The 16,689-nt window shown below is 35.7% G+C and overlaps 1 protein-coding gene across 1 annotated transcript in view; it reads right to left on the bottom strand.

The window, feature by feature from the left end:
- KLHL4 (kelch like family member 4) overlaps window positions 1–16,689 on the bottom strand; it is a 104,418-nt gene that overhangs the window by 1,636 nt on the left and 86,093 nt on the right. The window contains exon 10 of the mRNA XM_007187651.2: window positions 1,365–1,536. Within this exon, the coding sequence (XP_007187713.2) occupies window positions 1,365–1,536 (172 nt within the window). The remainder of the gene's footprint in view (window positions 1–1,364; window positions 1,537–16,689) is intronic.

Below are 16,689 nucleotides of genomic sequence, written 5' to 3'. Positions count from 1 at the left end.
CGATAGTGAGAGGCCCGCGCACCGCGATGAGGAGTGGCCCCCGCTCGCCGCAACTGGAGAAAGCCCTCGCACAGAAACGAAGACCCAACACACCCAAAAATAAATAAATAAAAATAAATAAATTTATAAAAAAAAAAAAATTACAGCTAATAATACTCATTCTTCAAGGTTTTTGTTAGGGTTAAGGAAGATAATGAATGAAAATAATTAGGCATATAGTAGTTATAATCTCATTGTCTATTGGTTCTCTTTCACCATTTTCAAGGTCACACAATGAAACAGTGAAATGCCTGGAATAGAATCTAGGTCTCTTAGCTACTGGTCTATAATTTTCTGAAAAGTAAATTACAAACATTTTGATTATTGTATTTGACCTACATCCTTGTTTGCTAAATGTTTTCCTCCATTTCTAGCTGGTCCTAACCATTGTAAAGAGCTACCTACATGGCAGAACTTGAATATTTCTGAGGGTCTTCATGAATCATATTGTTGGAGGAAAGAGCTAGAAACCCATTATCAGGTGTCAGTATATTAACACATAACTTATTTAGAACAATAACCAGCTTACTAAGTAGAAAACTGAGCACCATGAAGTTAGTATAAGGGAAGGTGACATTTGATACCAAATACAAGGTTTGCTTGTTTGTGGAAATGGTGAAGAGTTAATCATACTTCATATTTTATTAATCCGTCATTTAATCAACAAAACACCATTAGATATTTTGGAATAAGTATAGAGCTATCACTGCCAAAGCTGTCAGAAGCATCAAGTTTCCTTTAGCACCCCCAAGATGTCCTTTCAGTGCCCCTTCTTGTACTTTCCTTAAAATTTCTTCTGTTAGATGACCAGCACTCTTGAGGGAGTTAAATTCCAGTCTCTTACTGTGCACCAAGTCCCTTGAATGACTGATCAGTAGTTAGGAGTGTTGTAATTTGTAGAACCTCTATAAGGAGGGGACTGAAGGATTTTCCTCCTGGGCACCAGCCAATAAGAAGGGGCAGACATTTGTGGGTGAGGACATTATTCTTTGCTCCTCAAGTCATAATACATACACAGAAAGTTGGTCAGAGAGTAAAGCTCTTGGATTATTGAATCTGACTCACTTTTCTATAAAAGGAATGAGTCCATCAAGTTAAGAGAATGTCTTGTCATCACTTTATATAAGTACTGATGGATCCTGCTAATGATCAAACAGTTCAGTTAATAATTCTCTATAGGTAAATAAAGCACATGCTATAAATTTCATTAAAAGAATTTGAGTCAGCCCTAGAGAGGAAGAGAATGGGATTAATTCCAAACACATATTTTAATTTTTAAATTAAAACCTGAAATATATCAATTTGAATACTTTAAATGAGAGTACCTCTTTCCATTCATCTTTCTGTGCATCATATGACTCAACAGTGTTCAAATAAGTATGTCCATCATATCCTCCAACCACATAGAGTTTGTCTCCAAGGGGACATACAGCAACAGCATCTCGAGGAACACTCAGAGGTGCCACAGTTGACCATGAATCATTTTTTGGATCATACCTTAAGAGGTTTAGGAAGACAATTGAGAAGAAAGTTCAACAGTGTTAAAATTAAAAATAATAGACATTAATAAAATGTACTCTTATCTAATATAAGAAATTTAAAATACCTTATACATACCAAGTGTAATCTGACTAATAAACGTTAAGGATAACTAAATGACAGAATTCTCTTCAGCCACCAGATGTCACTCAAAGCATAGTGAAAATGAATTTCCTTTTTAAAATACCACACATTTCTTTGATCAGTACTCAGATTCTCTATGAGGAAATTTCACATATTGGCATCTTAACATTATGTGGAAAATGCCCCCTCTGTCATTTAGTATGCTAGCTGGAATGGGTTTTTCTTATTCTTTGTTTATCCACGTTATATCTGAGATGCCTGATCTTGTTTATATGAAAGCTCACATGTTAAGTAATTCTGAATATAATTGCCTTTTTGTTTTATAAACTATAGTACCCTGGTTTTAATACTCTTTGTAGTTACGATAACCACAGTTGTATTCTTTTTCCTCTATGAGAGTTCTTATTTATATTCACAGGACCCTGGGATTTTTTTCCATTTTGATTTGAAGTTAACTCCTTATCCCCAAACCTATTCTGTAAGCAAAATGAAAGAGAATTCAGTAAGCAATATTAATTAAAATCTTCTCCAGGAATTCTTTCCTAAAATTTGAAACCAATATAGAATACTAAGATCTAAAAGGGGTGAACAATAAGAAAAAACTTATATAATTATATGTGGAAATTATTTCTGATTTTATATTGGCCTATTTGTAAAGCCCAATGAAAAATATTTATTTTACAAAATTTCATTTATTACCATCTACTAATTTCCTTACATTTGTATTACTCATCTTATTTCTGTTTTTCTCTCTTTAATCATAATCTAAATTATCTGATCCCAGCTTCCATTTGAACTTGGTCTCACATCCAGTAATATTTTTAATAATATCTGAAATCAGCAATAATTAAGATATCCTCAATATCCACCATATATTGTTGGGTGTCACCTTAAATTCCGATGTTATATTAAAAAGCAGAACCAGAAAATCCACAGCTGTATGCTTTAGCTAATCTGAATCTTTAACACAATTGCTATTGTTAATTGATGCTGCACTCAGCTAACACAGTACACACATATATGAATGGTGAACCAGGACTTGCAGAAGGATTCCCGTATAGATTTGCATCCAAAACCCAAGATTTTTCTGCATGTGCATGATAATGAATGCTCAAAAATCTGGCTAATGTTAATATTATCTGGACACTGCTTTATTAACAAGAGAAGTTTGGGGAATGTAGAATCTTCTGAAGAAAAAAAAATGGCACCTTGGTTGTTATCTGTAAAGACACAGAGGATCAGTTATTAAAGAAAAAGTTAGCCACTACCTCACCTTCAAATTAAAACAGCACCCAATTTCTCCCCTTTTGTTTCTCTTTTGCTTTTCTATTTCTCCTTACTTTGGATATAAGTAAATATATTGTAGTGGAAATAAAAAGGAGACTGAAGTAAAGAGAATTAGTCATGGACTTATTCCTCCACTTAGAGTAATTACAGACAATTTGCTTGACTTCTTTGCCTCAATTTTCTCGTCAACATTATAGAAATAATAATCCCTGACCCAGCTAACACAAGTTTATGTATTTTAGAAACCTTTAAATTAAATGATTATCTTAATTAATTGGATGAGACTTCTAAGGTACTGAGTAGGCCATCAATGTTTTACCAGAAAATAGTGTCAGGAATATTGTCTAAGACATGGAAATGAGGATTATCTGATTCCACAGAGTGTGCATCTTTGATTGACTTTCTAACTGACAAGGCTATTTTACAACTCTATAGGTGTAGAAGTTAAGCTGTAGAAAACTGAGTTTTCTTGTGATTCCTATACATAACAATAAAACAAATTTTGCCTGATAGAGATAGAATTAACTTCTAACCCCGAATGATGACCCCCCCCAAATATTACATTTTATTCCCTATAGGTTATTAACTGCTTTTGCATCTATTAACAATTTTTTGCAGCATTCCTAATTGTTTTTATGTCTTTTCTTCAAAGATTCTTTGAAGCAATTTTAACATCTTACGGGTTACCTCATTTATTAATGAATCACACAAAATTCTTTGACACGTTACTATTATATTTGTATGAAAGTCATAATTTTCAAAAACTATACTTTAGCACTAGTTATTTTCTCAAGATCTTTACAAGGAAAATGCCAATAAGGGGATAATGTTAGTAATAACAATAATACTAATTACAAAAATAATACAAACAAAATAATAATATGTTCCAGGCAAGGCACTAAGTGCATTAACATTTATTATTTTATACCCTATGAGGTTGATACTAAAATTATTCCCATTTTTCTCATGAGGAAACAGATGATTAGAGATGTAAAGTAACTGGGTCAAGGTCACATAACTTGTAAATAACAGATCTGGGATTTGAACTCAGAGCTGTCTGACTCCAAATCTAGTGGTTTTAACTAGTATACTATACATTTTTTGTTATGTATAAAGTGCTTTTTCCCATTAAAAATTAAAAATAGTATATTTGGAAATATAATTATATCATTAAATAAAGTTAAACATTTAATTATTAGGATACGTTTGTAAGCATTTAATTTTGTAGTCTGTATTATGAAATTTTCTATATCAAAAAAATATGAACTGAGTTTATACTTTCCTAGTTGTGTGTGTAAATGCCTATTTAAATTGGTATAGACACGTCAAGCTATTGTAAGGCTAATTTCATGGTGATCACTCTACAGTGCTAAAACGCAGCCCAATTCATTTCTCTTTCAGGTCTTAAGATAGAATTTCCCAGTTTCAGGGGTTCTTGGTAAAGCCAGGAAAATGTTGGCATAATAATGGGAGAGAAGAAGGTGATTTAATTAAAATATTTTATGTATTCTAGATTTTTTTCTTATGAAATGTATTCTTTTTGGACCAAACCTAGTTTCTTAATCCCATACATTTAGATACAAGGAACCAAGTAAATGCAACACAATTTATGCCACTAAGATACAATAAAAAGTCTCCAAAACTGAAATAGAAAAAAAGCATAGACTTCAGTATTCTAGAAAGAAAATCTCTTACTAATTTGAATTTATTATAAGAAAGTTACTATTATAAGAGCTGAGAGTATTACCTGTCTCTCTGTCTATATATTTATATGATTTAACTTTTAATTCAGATGAAATTTTTGTGAAGTCAGGTTTGATTTTCATAGTAACAAACCTTCATGACTTTTTATTTACTAGATATAATTTTTATAGTATTGCATTAGTTTGTATAAAATCCTTCTAGACAACTTTTAATATTTCTGCAAAGAATGACATGAATTCTCCATATCAGTATCACTCTTTGACCACTGCTTCTCATGAATTTATCACTCCAATATAGTTTAGGCATTAATGGAAATTTGAGAAAGCATAATTATTTTTACATGGATTTGTTTGTACATTTGATCAAGTTTTCCCAAATATAATAATTCCTGATGCTGTCTGTTTAGCTTATAGGAGGTGATATAGTCTTCTCCACTCTCAACTCATATAAAGAGGTGGCTACAGTTATTCTTAGGTATAGAAATATGCATATTTTTACAAGCGTAAGAATAGAATTCAATGCCTACATACCCTTTTTTAAAATGAAAGCTACACTTACCTTTTTTGAATACAAGTATCAGTTTTTTGAGAGTATGTATACATTCATTAGACAGGTGGGCCTAAACTTTTGTGAATTGTGTGTTGTCTGTAATTTTTTGTGGTCTATGGAGGGCATCAATAAATTATCTAAGCAATTTGAAATTTCAATAGAATCTATCCTTTTTCGACTTCTTACAGTGAACTTTAACAAGTATTGAGTCTATTGTATTCCTTTGGCCTTTCTAAAAGGGAAACATAATTCCCATCAGTTATACACACACAAGCACAGAGTAAATGCTTAAAAGTTTGTACACATGATGAAATTCTGTATCTATAAAAGTAGAAAATAGTGGCTTGATGTTTAATTCTATCAATAATACTGAGTGTAGAATAGTGAACTTTTAGTTTTATAATGAAATGGAAAGTCAAATATGACTGGTTTCCAAACTTTTAAAAACTCCAGTTATATGAAAAAAATCCTTTAGCCACTATTTGTCATTTAACAATAGAGGGGTTCAACTGCCACTTCTGTAGGGTGATAGGGATATACTAGATTTTCAAGATCTTTTCCATTTATAATTACATATAATTTCATTATTGTGCTTCTGGATATAAATAAAGGGCAGAGCAAATTCAGCTTTATCTTTTAAATATACAGGTAAGTCAAGGTGATTTTCATGTAGTTTTTTATCTTGTTAATGCTGCATCAGTAGGGAGTGATGTCAGCAAGATGGTAGACTAGGAAGCTCTAGGATCTTATTCTGTCACAAAAATATTAAATAAACAAGTAGAGACTGGCAAAAATAACTTTGTAGGAGTTCTGGAAATCAGTCAAAGACCCACAGCAACCAAATGCCAGCTCAGTCAAGAAAAAGATGTAGGCAATTTTGTGAAATTTTTTACTTTCTCTGGCCCCACCCCCTCCTAGAAAGGCATGGCATGGATTGGAGAAAGTAGTGGCCCAGCCCCAGTTCCTTTCCTTGAACCAGAGAGAAAAGAGCAGAGCTAATATGCAGCAACACAACCTGTCTCAGTTGTTGCCAAAGGGATTATCTTCTGTGTTACCTAACTCAGAGCTCAGACAGTCAAAAGTGGGACAGCTCAGATTTCAGGCTAGGAAAAGCCATGGGAAGTGCTGTACATGGTTCATGAAAGCTGTCGGGAGATTACAGATGCATAGACAACTGGGACAAGAGATTATTGATACTACGAGACATTACTGATTACTCCAGTAGAATAGCTAAGGCTCTGAAAGGCAGCAGGGCTGAGAATCTTAAGGAAGTTAAGGCATTTAAAAGCAGCCATGTATACAGAGAATCAACACACACACACAAACACACACACACACAGGCCCAGGAAACAAACCCAGTAAAGGTCTGAGAAGACCTCAAGCCTTCAAGCTGGGCTTATCCCAAGCATAGGACATAATTAGTGATTAAATAACGATAGTCTTCCTATGCATGGAGTCAATCTGCAGGGACTGGGAAAGGTATCTGTTATTTCAAATGGCCAGTTTTCAACAAAAGACCACAAAGCATACAAATAAACAAGAAAATGAATTTCACTCAAAAGAACAAAGTAAACCTCCAAAACCATCCCTGTAGAAACACAGGCATCTGTGTAACAAGAAAAATACATTTAAGCAACTGTCTTATATATTCTCAAAGAGTAAAAAGAAGAACAGGCAAAGAACTAAAAGAAATCAGGAAAATGATAAATGAACAAAATTAGAAGATCAACAAAGGAAATAAATTATAAAGAAGAAAAAATAGAAATTCTGGTGCTGAAAAATGAAATGACTGAATTAAAAAACTCACTAGAATTTTCCACTGGAGACTGAAGCAGGCAGAAGAAAGAATAAGTGAACTTGAAGACAAGTTTTTTGAAATTATCAAGTCTGAGTGAAAAGAATGAAGAAAAGTCAACAGAGTCTAAGGGACCTCTGAGACAACATCAAGTGGGTCAATATATGCATTTTAGGGGAAAAAGAAGCAGAAGCAGAAGCAGAAGCAGAAGCAGAAGCAGAAGAAGAAGAAGAAGAAGAAGAAGAGGAAGAGGAAGAGGAAGAGGAAGAGGAAGAGGAAGGAGAAGGAGAAGGAGAAGAAGAAGGAGGAGGAGGAGGAGGAGAAGGAGAAGGAGAAGAAGAAGAAGAAAGGGAGGAGGAGGAGGTGGGGGAAGAGTAATAAGAAATAGTTCTACAGTAATAGTAGGAGAATTTGACTTCCCACTTTCAATAATGGATAAAATAAACCAGACAAACTATCAGTAAGTACATGAAAGATGAACAACATTATAGACCAATTGGACCTAACAAACATATATAAAAATTTCTACTCCCCCAAAACTCAGAAGACATGTTTTTCACAAGTAAGCATGGAACATTATCTAGGATAGACCATATGTTAGGACATAAAACAAGTCTTAACAAATTTAAAAGGCTGAAAACATGCAAGGTATTTTCACAGTGGGATGAAACTAAAAATCAACAACAGAAGGAAAAGTGATATGTCCACACATATATGGAAATGAAAGTACCTACACTTAACCAATGAGTCAAAGAATATATTGTAAGGGAAATTAAAAAACATCTTGAGACAAGTGAAAATGAAAACATGGCTCATACAGTGTCTTCTGGAATGCAAAGAAAGCAATGATGTGATATGGGGAATCAATAACTGTAAAGGCTTACATTTAAAAGGAAGAAAAATTGCAAGTCAAAAACCTAACTTTACACCTTAAGAAACTAGAAAAAGAAGAGTAACTAAACCCAAAGTTAGCATAAGGTAGGAAATAATAGAGATTAGATCATAGATAAATAATATAGAGAATAACAAAACAATAGAGAAAATCAATGAAATTAAGAGTTGGTTCTGCAAAACATCAAAATTGATAAACCTTTAGCTAGATTGAGTATGAGAAAAAGACAAAACTCATATAAAATCAAACGAAAGAGGCAGCAATTAGTACTGATTTTACAGAAAGAAAGGATTATAAAAGTACTATCAAGAATTGTTCACTAACAATTTGATTAACTGTCATGAAATGGACACATTTCTAGAAACACACAACCTATCAAGATTGAACCAATAGAAAATTTCTATTTTCAAGATGAAATAGAAAATCTGAATAGACCTCTAATGGTAAGGAGATCAAAAGTCTCCCAACAAAGTACAGTTCATCCTCAAACAACGTGAGTGTTAGGGGCACCAACTCCCTGTACAGTCAAAAATTCGTGTATAGCTTTACAGTCATTCCTCCATATCCAAGGTTCCACATTTTTGGATTTAACTAACTAAGGATTGTATAGTACTGTAGTATGTATTTATTGAAAAAAACTCCACATCTAAGTAGACCTGTGCAGTTCAAACCCCTGATGTTCAAGGGTCAACTGTATTCAAAAATCTCCCAAAAAATAAAAGCCTAGGGTCAGATGGCTTTACTGGTGAATTTTACTTTAGATTTAGGAAAGAATTAACACCAATTCTTCTCAAAATCTTCCAAAAAATTGGAGAAGTAACACTTACTCATTCTATAAGGTCAGCATTGCACTGATACCAAAGCCAGACACTATAAGAAAACTACATACCAATATTCCTAATAAATACTGATGCAAAAAATTTTCAACATAAGACTAGCAAATTGAATTCACTGGCATTATTAATATGATTATTCATATGGAATGCAACAATGGGTTATCATACGAAAATCAATCCATGCAACACACCACACTGACAGAATGAAGGCGGAAAAAACACATGATTATCTCAACCGATGCAGAAAAAGTATGTGACAAAATTCATCACCCTTTAATGATAAAAACCCTACCCATAGAAGGAATAGAATAAAACCAACTCAACATAATAATGGCCATATGTGGAAAACCCAGATCTATCATATTCAACGGGGAAAGACTGAAGGCTTTCTCTCTAAGATCAAAAACAAGACAATAATGAGAATTTTCATTACTTCTATTCAACATAATACTGAACTACTAGTTAGAGTTGGAAGAGAAATAAAATGCATCCACACTGGAAAGGAAGAAATTAAAGAAGACACCAATAAGTGGAAAGATACCTCGTGTTCCTGGATTAGAAGACTCAATGTTGTTAAGATGTCAATATCACCCAAGAGATCTACAGATTCAATGCAACATCTATCAAAACCCCAACAACATTTTTTGCAGGAATAGAAATATCCATTATAAACCCATATGGAATCTCAGGTACCCAGAGTAGCCAAAATCATTTTGAGAAAAGATGAACAAAGATTGAAATCTCACACTTCTTGATTTCAAAACTTACTAGAAAGCTACAGTAATAAAGAGTGTGGTACTGGCATGACAACAGATGTAATTACCAATGAAATAGAGTACAGAGCCCAGAAATAAACCCTCACATACATGGTCAAATAATTTTTGACATTGGGGCCAAGATGATTCAATGGGGAAAGGACTGTTGTTTCAACTGCTTCAAATGCTGATGGGAAAACAGGATATCCACATATAAAATAATGAAGTTGGATCGTTACCCTACTCCATATATAAAAAATTTACTCAAACAGATCAAAGGCCTGAGCATAAGTCCTAAAACAGTAAAACTCTTATACAAATACATAGGGGAAATTATTTATAACATTGGATTGGCAATGATCTTTTGGATATGACTCTAAAAGTACAAAGTATGAAAAAAAATAGATAAATAGGATTTAATATAAAAAATTTGCACATCAGAGGGTGTTATCATCAGAATGAAAAAGCAACCGATGGAATGAAAGAAAATATTTGCAAATCACATATCCGACAAGGGGTTAATATAGAGAATATATGAAGAATTCCTATAATTCAACAGCAAAAAGAAAAACAACCTGATTAAAAGATGGGCAAAGGACTGGAATATACCTTTCTATAAAGAAGATATACAAATGGCCAATAGCACCTGTTAAGATGTGCAACATACCTAATCATTAGAGAAACTCAAATCACAACCACAAAAAGGTACCACTTCAAATCCATTGGGATAACCATGAAAAACAAAAGAAAACAATGTTGGTGAAGATGTACAGAAATCGGAATCCTTCTGCTTTGTTGGTGGGAATAGAAAATGGTGCAGCTGCAATGGAAAACGGTATGGTGGTCCTGCAAACATTTAAAAATAGGGAGGACCTTCAAGATGGCAGAGGAGTAAGACGTAAAGATCACCTTCCTCTCCACAAATACATCAAAAATACACCTACATGTGGAACAACTCCTACAGAACACCTACTGAACACTGGCAGAAGGCCACAGACTTCACAAAAGGCAAGAAACTCCCCACATACATGGGTAGGGCAAAAGAAAAAAAGAAAAAAAACAGAGACAAAAGAATAGGGACAGGACATGCACCTATGAGAGGGAGCAGGGAGGGAGGAAATGTTTCCACACACTAGGAAGCCCCTTCACTGGTGGAAATGGGGGGTGGGCGGGGTGGGGGAAGCATCGGAGCCACAGAGGAGAGCACAGCAAAAGGGGTGCAGAGGGCAAAGCAGAGAGATTCCCGCACAGAGGATCAATGCTGACCAGCACTCACCAGCCTGAGAGGCTTGTCTGCTCACCTGCTGGGCGGGTGGGGGCTGGGAGCTGAGACTCGGGATTCGGAGGTCAGATCCCAGGAAGACGACTGGGGTTTGCTGCGTGAACACAGCCTGAAGGGGGCTAGTGCGCCACAGCTAGCTGGGAAGGAGTCCGGGAAAAAGTCTGGAAATGCCTAAGATTCAGGAGACTATTTTTCTGGGGTGCACGAAGAGAGGAGATTCAGAACACTGCCTAAACAAGTTTCAGAGACAGGCGCGAGCCACGGCTATCAGCGTGGACAGCAGAGACAGGCATGAAACTCTAAGGCTGCTGCTGCAGCCAACAAGAAGCCAGTGTGCAAGCATAGGTCACTATCCACACTTCCCCTCCCAGGAGCCTGTGCAGCCCACCACTGCCAAAATCCCGTGATCCAGGGACAACTTCCCTGGGAGAACACACGGCATGCCCCAGTCTGTTGCAATATCACACTGGCCTCTGCCACTGCAGGCTCACACTGCATTCCATACCCCTCACTCCCCCTGCCTGAGTGAGTCAGAGTCCCCTAATCAGCTGCTCCCTTTAACTCGCTCCTGTCTGCATGAAAAACAGATGCCCGAGGGTGACTTACATGCAGAGGCGGGGCCAAATCCAAAGCTGAACACCAGCAGCTGTGCAAACAAAGAAGTGAAAGGGAAATTTCTCTGTGCAGCCTCAGGAGTAGCGGATTATATCTCCACAATCAAATTGATGTACCCTGCATCTGTGGAATACCTGACTAGACAATGAATCATCCCAAAATTGAGGCAGTGGACTTTGGGAGTAACTGTTGACTTTGGGTTTGCTGTATGCGACTGAATAGTTTCTGATTTCATGTTAACATTGGTATAGATTTTAGTGCTTGTAATCATTGGTGGATTTCTTGATTGCTTTGGTTGCTCTCTTATATTTTTTTATTAAACTGTTTTTACTATTTTTATTTTAATATTTTTTAAAATTTTTTATTTTAATAACTTTATTTTATTTTTTTCTTTCTTTCTTTTTTTTCTACATTTTCTTCTGAGCCGTGTGGCTGACAGGGTCTTGGTGCTCTGGCCAGGTGTCAGGCCTGAGAGTCTGAGGTGAGAGAGCCGAGTTCAGGACATTGGTCCACCAGAAACCTCTTGACCGCATGTAATATCAAATGGCGAAAGCTCTCCCAGAGATCTCCATCTCAACGCTAAGATCCAGCTCCAGTCAACGACCAGCAAGCTCCAGTGCTAGACACACCATGCCAAACAACTAGCAAGACAGGAACACAACACAACCCATTTGCAGAAAGTCTGCCTAAAATCATACTAAGTTCACAGATACCACAAAACACACCACCAGACGCAGCCCTGCCCACCAGAAAGCCAAGATCCAGGCCCACCACCAGAACACAAGCACCGGTCCCTACCACCAGGAAGCCAACACAAGCCACAGAACCAACCTTACCCATAGGGGGCAGACACCAAAAACAATGGGAACTATGAACCTGCAGCCAGAAAAAAGGAGACCCCAAACACAGTAAGTTAAGCAAAATAGGAAGACAGAGAAATACGCAGCAGATGAATGAGCAAGGTAAACACCCACCAGACCAAACAAATGAAGAAGATATAGGCAGTCTACCTGAAAAAGAATTCAGAGTAATGATAGTAAAGATGATGCAAAATCTTGGAAATAGAATGGAGAAAACACAAGAAACATTTAACAAGGAACTAGAAGAACTAAAGAGCAAACAAACAATGATGAACCACACAATAAATGAAATTAAAAATTCTCTAGAAGGAGAATAACTGAGGCAGAAGAACGGATAAGTGACTGGAAGTTAAGAGAGTGAAAATAACTATCATAGAGCAGAATAAAGAAAAAAGAATGAAAAGAATTGAGGACAGTCTCAGAGACTGCTGGGACAATATTAAACACACCAATATTCAAATTATAGGGGTCCCAGAAGAAGAAGAGACAAAGAAAGGGAATGAAAAAATATTTGAAGAGATTATAGTTGGAAACTTCCCTAATATGGGAAAGGAAATAGTCAATAAAGTCCAGGAAGGGTAGAGAGACCCATACAGGATAAATCCAAGGAGAAACACACCAAGACACATATTAATCAAACTATCAAAAATTAAATACAAAGAAAAAATATTAAAAGCAGCAAGGGAAAAGCAACAAATAACATACAAGGGAATCCCCATAAGGTTAACAGCTGAACATTCACCAGAAACACTGCAAGCCAGAAAGCAGGGGCAGGATATATTCAAAGTGATGAAAGGGAAAAACCTACAACCAAGATTTCTCTACCCAGCAAGGATCTCATTCAGATTCGACCAAAAGTTAAAACCTTTACAGACAAGCAAAAGTTAAGAGAATTCAGCACCACCAAACCAGCTTTACAACAAATGCTAAAGGAACTTCTGTAAGTGGGAAACACAAAAGAAGGAAAAGACCTACAATAACAAACCCAAAACAATTAAGAAAATGGTAATAGGAACATACATATCAATAATTACCTTAAATATAAATGGATTAAATACTCACACTAAAAGACAGACTGGCTAAATAGATACAAAAACCAGACCTGTATATATGCTGTCTAAAAGGGACCCACTTCAGACCTAGGGACACATACAGACTGAAACTGAGGGGATGGAAAAAGTTATTCCATGCAAATGGAAAGCAAAAAAAGCTGGAGTAGCAATTCTTATATCAGACAAAATAGACTTTAAAATAAAGAGTATTACAAGAGACAAAGAAGGACACTACATAATGATCAAGGGATCAATCCAAGAAGAAGGTATAACAATTGTATATATTTATGCCCCAAACATAGGAACACCTCAATACATAAGGCCAAAGTTAATAGCCATAAAAGGTGAAATCAACAGTAACACAGGGGCTTCCCTGGTGGCGCAGTGGTTGAGAATCTGCCTGCCAATGCAGGGTACACGGGTTCGAGCCCTGGTCTGGGAAGATCCCACATGCCGCAGAGCAACTGGGCCCGTGAGCCACAACTACTGAGCCTGCGCGTCTGGAGCCTGTGCTCCGCAACAAGAGAGGCCGCGATAGTGAGAGGCCCGTGCACCGCGATGAGGAGTGGCCCCGCTTGCCGCAACTGGAGAAAGCCCTCGCACAGAAACAAAGACCCAACACAGCCAAAAGTAAATAAATAAATAATTAATTAAAAAAAAAAAACAGTAACACAATTATAGTACAGGATTTTAACACCCCACTTGCACCAATGGACAGATCATACAAAATGGAAATAAATAAGGAAACACTTTAAATGACACATTAAACAAGATGGACTTAATTGATATTTATAGGACATTCCATACAAAAACAACAGAATACACTTTCTTCTCAAGTGCTCATGAAACATTCCCCAGGATAGATCATATCTTGGGTCACAAATTAAGCCTTGGTAAATTTAAGAAAATTTAAATCATATCAGGTATCTTTTCTGACCACAACGCTATGAGACTAGATATCAATTACAGGAAAAATACTGTAAAAAATGCAAACACATGGAGACTAAACAATACACTGCTAAATAACCAAGAGATCAGTGAAGAAATCAAAGAGGAAATCAAAAACTACCTAGAAACAAATGACAATGAAAACACGATGACCCCAAACCTACGGGACGCAGCAAAAGCAGTTCTAAGAGGGAAGTTTATTGCAATAAAATCCTACCTTAAGAAACAAAAAAATCTCAAAAAAAAAACCCTAACCTTACACCTAAAGCAATTAGAGAAAGAAGAACAAAGAAAATCCAAAGTTAACAGAAGGAAAGAAATCATAATAATCAGAACAGAAATAAATGAAGAAGAAATGAAAGAAACAATAGCAAAGTTTAATAAGACTAAAAGCTGATTCTTTGAGAAGATAAATAAAATTGATAAACCATTAGCCAGGCTCATCAAGAAAATAAGGGAGAAGACTCAAATCAACAGAATTAGAAATGAAAAAGGAGAAGTAACAAATGACACTGTAGACATACAAAGGATCAAGAGAGGTCACTACAAGCAACTATATGCCAATAAAATGGACAACCTGGAAGAAATGGACAAATTTTTGAAAAGCACAACTTTCCGAGACTGAACCAGGAAGAAATAGAAAATATAATCAGATCAATTACAAGCACTGAAATGGAAACTCTGATTAAAAATCTTCCAACAAACAAAAGCTCAGCACCAGATGGCTTCACAGACAAATTCTATCAAGCATTTAGCGAAGAGCTAACACCTATCTTTCTCAAACTCTTCCAAAATATAGCAGTGGGAAGAACACTCCCAAACACATTCTACAAAACCACCATCATCTTGATACCAAAACCAGAAAAATATTTCACTAAAAAAGGAATTTACAGGCCAATATCACTGATGAACATAGATGCAAAAATCCTCAACAAAATATTAGCAAACAGAATCCAACAGCACATTAAAAAGATCATACACCATGATTAAGTGGGGTTTATCCCAGGAATGCAAGGATTCTTCAATATATGCAAATCAATCAATGTGATACTCATATTAACAAATTGAAGGATAAAAACCATATGATCATCTCAATATATGCAGAAAAAAGTTTTTGACAAAATTCAACACCCGTTCATGTTAAAAACCCTCGAGAAAGTAGGCATAGAGGGAACTTACCCCAACATAATAAAGGCTATATATGACAAACCCACAGCCAACATCATTCTCAGTGGTGAAAAACAGAAAACATTTCCACTAAGATCCGAAACAAGACAAGGTTGCACACTCTCACGACTATTATTCAACATAGTTTTGGAAGTTTTAGCCACAGCAATCAGAGAAGAAAAAGAAATAAAAAGAATCCAAATGTGAAAAGAAGAAGTAAAACTGTCACTGTTTGCAGATGACATGACACTATACATAGATAATCCTAAGCATGTTACCACAAAACTAATAGAGCTCATCAATGAATTTGGTAAAGTATCAGGATACAAAATTTATGCACAGAAATCTCTTGCAATCCTATACACTAATGATGAAAAATCTGAAAGAGAATTTAAGGAAACACTCCCATTTACCAGTGTAACAAAAAGAATAAAATACCTAGGAATAAACCTGCCTAAGGAGACAAAAGACCTGCATGAAGAAAACTATAAGACATTGCTGAAAGAAATTAAAGATGATACAGACAGATAGAGAGATATACCTTGTTCTTGGATTGGAAGAATCAACACTGTGAAAATGATTTTACTACCCAAAGCAATCTACAGATTCAATGCAATCCCTATCAAGCTACTAATGGCATTTTTCACAGAACTAGAACAAAAAATTTCAAAATCTGTATGGAAACACAAGAGATCCCGAATAGCCAAAGCAATCTTGAGAAAGAAAAATGGAGCTGGAGGAATCAGGCTCCCTGACTTCAGACTACACTACAAAGTTACAGTAATCAAGACAGCATGGTACTGGCACAAAAACAGAAATATAGGTCAATAGAACAGGATAGAAAGCCCAGAGATAAATCTATGCACGTATGGACACCATATCTTTGGTAAAGGAGGCAAGATTATACAATGGAGAAAAGACAGCCTCTTCAATAAGTTTTGCTGGGAAAATTGGACAGCTACATGTAAAAGAATGAAATTAGAACACTCCCTAACACCATACACAAAAATAAACCCAAAATGGTCAAAGACCTAAATGTTTATAGGTTAGACACTATAAAACTCTTAGAGGAAAACTTAGGCCGAACACCCTATGACATAAATCACAGCAAGATCCTTTTTGCCCCATCTCCTAGAGAAATGGAAATAAAAAGAAAAAGAAGCAAATGGGACCTAATGAAATTTAAAAGCTTTTGCACAGCAAAGGAAACCATAAACCAGATGAAAAGACAACCCTCTGAATGGGAGAAAATATTTGGAAATGAAGCAACTGACAAAAGATTAAT

The sequence above is a fragment of the Balaenoptera acutorostrata genome, chromosome X, assembly GCF_949987535.1.
Source record: "Balaenoptera acutorostrata chromosome X, mBalAcu1.1, whole genome shotgun sequence".
NCBI classification, from domain to species: domain Eukaryota; kingdom Metazoa; phylum Chordata; class Mammalia; order Artiodactyla; family Balaenopteridae; genus Balaenoptera; species Balaenoptera acutorostrata.
The sequence above is the reverse complement of the archived record's forward strand: the minus strand, read 5'-3'. Positions and strand labels throughout refer to the sequence as shown.